Raw genomic sequence first — 7019 nt, forward strand, 5'->3', positions numbered from 1 at the left:
AGTGCCCTCCCTGCATGGCCTCTCCACTGCCCCCCCCCTCTCTCCCGCCCCTCCTCCCCGGGCCCAGCCAGCCCCCTACCCGGCTTACCGGTTTCTGGATCATAGAATTCCCCATCATTGAGCAGGACTCTGTCGAAGGGCACTGTGCCTGGCTCAGACCTGGGCAAACTCAGGGCAGCTGAAAAGGCCACCCGGGGCACGGAGGCTGCTGGCGCCCCCTCCACTCCTGAGGGGGGTAGGGGGGGTGTCAGAGTAGATGCTCAGCCAGTTCCTTCCCCTCGGGAGTCTCTACCCCCAGGGCTGCCTGAGGCCTTCCATCCTCCAACCCCTAGTTCAGTTCCCCTCCCTCCAGCCTCAAATGAGAACTTACCTTGTTCACCTTGGGGACCTGCGAGAGGAGGAAAGAGGAGAGAGAGAGAGAGAGAGAGATAGAGAGAGAGAGAGAGAGAACACGCTTACACATCAGCAAACATCTGCCGAGTCTGTCCGGCTGTGCTAGGTGCTATACGGACTTCAAAGCAGGAATGGGGTGCCACGGAGAGGAGGAGCAGGGCCATGCTGTCAACTGCTGGGCCTATGCCCTTAGCCTTTCACACCCGACACAACCCTTATAGGCTCAGCCTTGGTCTTCAAGTCAGCAGTGAGGCCACCATGTCCAGTCAGCCAACAGTGCCTATCCCAGGGCCTGGTCACTTTCCTAATCACTGTCAGCCATCTGGGACCCCATTCCTCATCCCTTGCCCCACTTCCCTGTCAAGTTCAAAGGGGAATGTCAGAGGGCGGTAACCCTGGCTGCTCAAGGATCTCAGCCCACATACCTGGTGGCCCAATGGGCCCCTTCTGTCCATCCTTGCCTGGGGGTCCTGGAGGCCCGGCGGGGCCTGGGGGTCCCTGTACTCCAGGAGGCCCTGGGGGCCCAGCTTCACCTGCAGGCCCTACAGTGACAAAACTTTGTTGTAGGAGAGCCATACAAGGAATTTCCAAAAGACAGAGAGGGTGATGGTTCCACGGACAGGTTGATGGGACCCCTGGCTGCCCATGCTGGCTGCCTGGCTGGCAGAGCAGCACCCTACCCCCACCCACAGCCCGGGGAAGGCGGGGAGCTGGGGCCTGGGATCATCTCTTGTGGATAAATCAACCCCTGAGACAGGGGTGGGCTCTGCAATTCATGCTGAGCAGAGCAAAGAAAAAGTAGATGGGCTTAAGGCTGGGCTGTTGTGAGAGAGGGAGAAAGAACTGGAAAGGGGTCCCCCCACACCCCAGGCCTCCTCTTGCCCCCTCACCAGTGAAGTCCCTCAGGCCGAGCTGGTGGAGCCGGTCCTCCAGGAGCAGCAGTGAGCTGTTCAGGGCGCCGAGCCGCCTGCCCAGGCCCGCCTGCCCCCCCAGCAGCTTCTCCAGCAGGGCTGCCTGTGTCTGGCTGGTGCTGTTGGTCTCCCGTAGCCCAGCCCAGAGCCCAGCCACATGTCTGGAAAGGCCCTCACGTAGGCCCTGCAGTCCCCCGGCCACTGTGTCCAACCGCTCACAGACTCCCTCCAGACGGCCCAATCGCCCCTCTAGGCTGGGGCACTGGCCAGCCTGCGCCTGTCCCTCCTCCAGGCCTCGGAAGCGCTCCTCGCTCTCCATGACATGTTCTGTGGCCTCCTGCTGCAGCCTGTTAATCTCGGAGATGATGCGGTCCTTGGTGGCTCCCAGGTCGGCCAGATCAGCACCCTGGCCCTCCACCGTGGCCTGGAGCTCATGCAGCGAGTCATTGAAGGAGCTGACGGTGAGAATGACTTCGGAAAGCTCTCCTTGCAGGGCCTGGAGGGCTGAGCCTGAGCTGCCCCCGAACACACTGAAGCCATCCAGAGGCCCACGGCTCGGCCCCCCAACACCCGGGCCCGCCCCCGGGCCCCGTGGAGGCAGCAGGGGGCAGGAGCAGCGCTCCACGCCATCCCGAAGGCGGCCCAGTTCCTCCTGGACCCTCCCGCAGGCCCCACAGCCCTCATCCCCGCGGGCCTGCAGCAGACCCTCTAGCTGGCCCAGCCGTGCAGCTGTGAGATTCAGCTGAAGTGTGAGCTCTGCAGCTGCCTCATCCTGAGCATCGACACGACCCTGGAGCTGGCCTACGACCCCTTGCAACCCTTCCAGTGTGGCCTGCCGTGTCTCCCCAGCTGCTCCCACCTTGTTTAGGCCAGAGATGACCAGCCGCAGCTGCCCCTCGCCGTCCAGCACCCTGCGCTCCAAAGCACTGAGGGTCTCACTGACCTGGGAGTCCTTCTCCCCCAGGGCCCCAGAGCAGAGCTGCCCACATGCCTGCACGGCCCCTGCCACCTGCTCTTCCAGCAGGTCCAGCCGCCCACCCAGCTCCTTGCTCACATTGTTCAGCAGCCCCTCCAGCTTCTCTAACCGGCCCCGGGCAGCAGGCAGCCAGTGGCTCAGGCCCCCAGGACGCCCAGGCCGGCCCTCCTCCTGCTCCTGCGAGGGACCCAGGGTAGAATTGAATCGGTCTTCCAGGCGGGAGAGGCGGGATGCTAAGCTGGTGTAGCCTGGGGGATGGCCCCCCTGCCCCGCTGCACCTTCCAGCTCCATGCCTCTCCGCCCACTCAGCACGGTCACTGAACCGGCCACGACCTCTAGCCTCCGCTCCAGCTCTGCCAGTCGCCGGCCCAGCTCCGGAGGGCAGCATTCCTGAGGGGGCCTGCGGCCCACGGCCTGCCCGGCGAGCTGCCGCTGCCGCTCCTCCAGTAGCTTCTCCAGTCTTCGCAGCCGCTCCCTGTCCTCCTGCTGCTGCCTGCGGAAGCCATCTAGCCCCGCCAGGCACACGGAGCAGGACTCCTGCAGCCGCTGCTCCACCTCCCGCAGCAGCTCCTCGCTGTGGCCGGGAGAGGCTGGGGCCGGATCCAGGGCTCTGCCACCACCACTGTGATGGTTGTTGAGATGGCCCAGCTCCTGGTCATGGGTGGAGACACGCTTGTCCAGTTGCTGCAGCTGCTGCTGGATCTCATTGAGGGTTTCGTGCACGCCAGGGCGGGCAGCTGCGTCTGCTGGCTGCTGCCTCCCGTTAAAGGCCGTCTCCACAGCCTTCTGGACATCTTCCACCAGGCGCCCACTCAGTCCCTGCAGGACACCTCGAAGGCCCTGCAGCTCCTTTGTCAGGCTCTGTACCTGCTCCTCCAGCTGCTGCACCTTCTCTGACTCCCCAGGACCTGGCAGAGAGGAGAAGACATAAGGCAGCGGGGCTGGACTCAGTACCAGCCTCCTAGGTCCAACTCCAGCCAGAGGTCAGAGGTCCTAACTGATTTGACTATGGCTTAAGCGGGGTGATTTGAGCAAGAAAAGACAGAAAGAAACTCTCATTCACTGAATGCCTCAAGGCCAGGTCTTTCCCCCTTGCAACACTCCATTGGGCAGCTACCGTGAGCTCTTTCCATTCTGCAGAGTGGTAAACAGAGGACCGGAGAGCTTAAGTAGCTGGGCCATGGGTTACAAGATAAATAAGTGGCAGGGCCAAGTTTCACACCCAGGTCATCCGTCTGACCACCCAGCCCGTGTCCTCTCACTGTCCAGAGGGCCTCTTAACGCTATGGAAACGGCTTCCTTCTCTGTGAAACAGGTGTGACACGGCCACGCCCCCGGCAAGTGAAATGGGAATGTGGGGCAGCTCTGTGGCCCCAGGACAGCGGCCATTCCTGGGCAGCACCGCTCCACAACACCACAGGACACAGATGAGTTCTGTGGCAGGCCTCTGGGGGCTCCAGCTGGATGAGGGGAGAGTCAGCCAGAAGTTCCTGTTTCCATAATTACAACATGACTTGCTCCCTGGCAAGCAAACACAGCACATCCGCAGGGCCCAGCACACTGGGGAGGGAAAGCAACAGGGACTGCTGCATTCTGGGACCTGCAGTCTCCAGAGGCCAGGGAGGGGCCTGGGACCTGTAGTTGGTTGCAGTGCGTGCTGGGACTTGTAGTCCCAACTGTCTGTCCCCTTGGACCAAGCTTCAGAAGGAATTCCCCCTTCTTCCCGCAGCTGTTCCCAACTAGGAAGTATCTTGGCCACATGTGGGCATGTGTAAGCACATTCACTTTCTCTGCCTCCTTTTTCTCTGGTCCCTCTCAATCTCTCCATCTCTGTCTGGTGTACACACACACACACACACACACACGCTTACACATGCTAATGCACGCACGCACACATGGACAGGGAATCTCAGAGATCCCATTAACTCTTTTCTGTCCCTTTTTTCTGACTTGGAACATGGAGGTTTCCCTCAGCAGCCTGGTCCCCCGTGTTCTGCCCCCCACCACTTCCCACTACTCTCTCCAGGGCTCCCATACTCACCTTCCCCGCCTAGTCCACTCAGGTGGCTTCCTGCACTGGAGCCAGAGAGGTTGGGGCGGCCAGGCCGTGGCCGGGGGCGTGGTGTGGTCGGCGCAGGACCCAGCACTGGGGCAGGATTCTCAGCACAGTCATCACCCCCATATCCCTGACAGCACCTCCACTCCATGTCCGTCACCGTTTTGTAGGCCACGCGGTAGCGAGGACGGAGGAAGCTGCGGTACCTGGGAGAGGTGGAGGGAGGGCTCATTACTCCTCCCTGCACTGTCGGTGACCGTGGCCCCTGTCCTCAGAGATGGGCAGCTGCTGTGGGCAAGGCCTGTCCCTCAGGCTGGGTCCCCCTCACCGTTCAGCATGTGGTCTTGCTCAGCTGACAGCTGTCAGCTAGCTTGTTGGCCAAGGGCCAAATCGCTGTTCTTCCTCCGCTGTCCTGTGCTGGAGCCTTGAACTCCTCTCCTTGAGCATGACCAGCCCAGAGAAGGCATTGAGGGGCTGGCAGAGTGCTCTAATTAAGTGTGCCCACCAGCCAAACTGTTGCCTCAGCTTCTCCTCAGAATGGCTCTGACTGAAGCCCCTGGTCCCTGCCCTCACTACCTGCTTGGTGCACATTCCCGAGTTGGCCGCCCTAGTGCTGTCCTGGCCCGGCCCCCACCAAGCACCCACTCCCCAGCGCTGGGCTCACATGATGCTGCGGGGACACTGGGGCTGGCCCCAGCCACAGGGCTGGTAGTCGGGCTTGACGAAGGTCTCTACTCCATCCTCCAGGACACAGCTCACTGTCCGAGTCACCACGAAGGCACACCAGTTCCTGCAGGCACAACCCCACGTAGGCCCAAGAGCCAGGGACACACACCCCGGGGAGGGCCCAGGGCCACCAGAGGGCCAGAGGGGGGGTGTGTCAAAGGATGAAGGGCCCTGGGGGACCAGTGGGAGCCGGCTCTGGCAGGGGCAACTCCCCCACGCCTTCCTGTCCGCCCCGGAGTCTCAATAAAGACTTTTCAAGACAGGAGAGGAGGCGCAGAATGGAAAACCACAACTATGAGAAGTTGATCCTCACGGCTGGGGCGGGGGGTCCCAGGGAGCCTCTGGATTCACCCATTCATTCGTGTCCCTTTTCTGTCTCAGTCTCTAGCCTGGCGTGGCCTGTGTGAGCCGGCTGGCTGGGGCCCTCTGGTGATTCGGTGATTCCCTGGATGCTGGCTTCCACCCACCCCTCAGGGGAGAGGCCCCGGCAGGCAGGGGTCCAGCTCAGGGTTAAGCAGAGAATAAGCCATTGATGAGCCCTGTCCCTCAGGGGGTTTGCTGGCCTCGGATCTGTGTTGGCTGGAGAGGCCGAAAGGAGCACAGCAAAAGCGTGTCAGTATCAGGGATCCCTGGAGGGGCTGAGGAAGGCCCAGGAAGGGATGAAAGGGCTGCCCGAGGGTCCCAGGCTGGTACGCAGGGCAGGAAGGCCCGGCCATGCCCCTCAGGTCGTCCCCCTGGACACCTAACTTCAGGTCCCGCCCAGAGGCCGAGGGGGCTGATCCCCCTGAGGTTAGACAAGAGGACCTATCTATTCAGGGGGGGCCTGGAAACGCCCAGCAGGAAGGTGGGCTCGTGAGGAGCCATCTGATGGATGGGCTTCCTCTCCCTCTCTTCCCTGCATTGGGGAGACAGCCCAGGAGAGGGCAGCCAAAGCGGGGGCCTCGATACCCACTTCTGACCCACCCTCCCACCTACCATCAGCCTTGGGCTGGGCCCCTCTTCACCAGACACTTACCTGTGGCGGCTGGCAGGCCGAGGGGCGCTCTGGGCCTGGGGCCCCCCGGGGCTGAGGGCCCCACCGTTCCCTGTGTAGAGGCTGTACCCGCGAGGGGGGTAGCTAGCTGCCCCCACGGCTGTGGTCAGCAGGCAACAGAGGTAGCAGCTCCAGAGGGTCCTGGGGGCCATGGTGGGGCGCTAGGCCGTGGCCCTCAGAGGCACATCCCGCCTGATCACCGGCGCCTCTGCCTGGAGCGGGGATGCCCGCAGCTCCGAGGTCGGGTCCTGTCCCCAGCTTCCTGCCAGCAGCCCCCAGCCACACGCCTCCTCCTTGGCCTCCTGGCCTGACCCCTCTCCCCCTCCTCCTCCCGCCTCAGGCTCCCGTCCGTCCGTCCCTCCCTCGGTTCCTTCCGCTCTCCTCTTCTCCACCTCTGAGGGGAGTTTGTTCTCGGCGCCCCCAGGCCTCCTGAGCCTGGTCCCGGCCCCTCTCAGATGCTGCTTCCTGGGCCTCCACCCCCTCACCCCAGCTGGCCCTCTTCTGGTCTCCTTATCCGTTTTCCCCAATGACTGGATCCTGGGGGTGACAGGACTTTACCCCTGTGGCCGTTCAGAGGCGCAAGAGTGGCTGTGCGGGGCGGGCCCTGGCCTCATGCCTCCCTCTCTTGCTCACTCCCCTCCCTTCCCCCCTGTCTGGCTGGCGGTCCAGCCTCCCCCTTCCTCCCCCCACCTCTCCAACCATCGTGCGCCACATCTGCTTCTAGTTAACTCCGGGAAAGAGGGGGGAAAAAAGGAAAAACAGAAATGTGGAGTTGCCGCCGGGCTTGGAGCCAGCCTCTCAGACGGGCCACATGGAGTGGAGCCGGGGCCAGGGCTGGGGAGGAGGCCCAGGGCTGGCCGCTTAGCTAGGGAACAGGAGCTGAAGCCACAGCTCCCCTGGGCGAGGGCAGGCCTCTCCTGGGAG

At 63.0% G+C, this 7019-nt stretch overlaps 1 protein-coding gene across 1 annotated transcript in view; it reads right to left on the bottom strand.

Annotated features, from left to right (window-relative positions):
- The window catches only part of EMILIN1 (elastin microfibril interfacer 1), a 7805-nt gene extending 1092 nt beyond the window's left edge, over positions 1-6713 (bottom strand). Inside the window, exons 1-7 of the mRNA XM_005874877.2 lie at positions 6078-6713; positions 5001-5126; positions 4322-4542; positions 1284-3188; positions 819-935; positions 371-388; positions 89-226 (exon numbers count right to left, since the gene is read on the bottom strand). Of these exons, the coding sequence (XP_005874939.1) occupies positions 89-226; positions 371-388; positions 819-935; positions 1284-3188; positions 4322-4542; positions 5001-5126; positions 6078-6247 (2695 nt within the window). The 5' untranslated portion in view covers positions 6248-6713. The remainder of the gene's footprint in view (positions 1-88; positions 227-370; positions 389-818; positions 936-1283; positions 3189-4321; positions 4543-5000; positions 5127-6077) is intronic.
- Between the last annotated feature and the right edge of the window lie 306 nt (positions 6714-7019).

The sequence above is a fragment of the Myotis brandtii genome, unplaced genomic scaffold (assembly GCF_000412655.1).
Source record: "Myotis brandtii unplaced genomic scaffold, ASM41265v1 scaffold454, whole genome shotgun sequence".
NCBI lineage: Eukaryota > Metazoa > Chordata > Mammalia > Chiroptera > Vespertilionidae > Myotis > Myotis brandtii.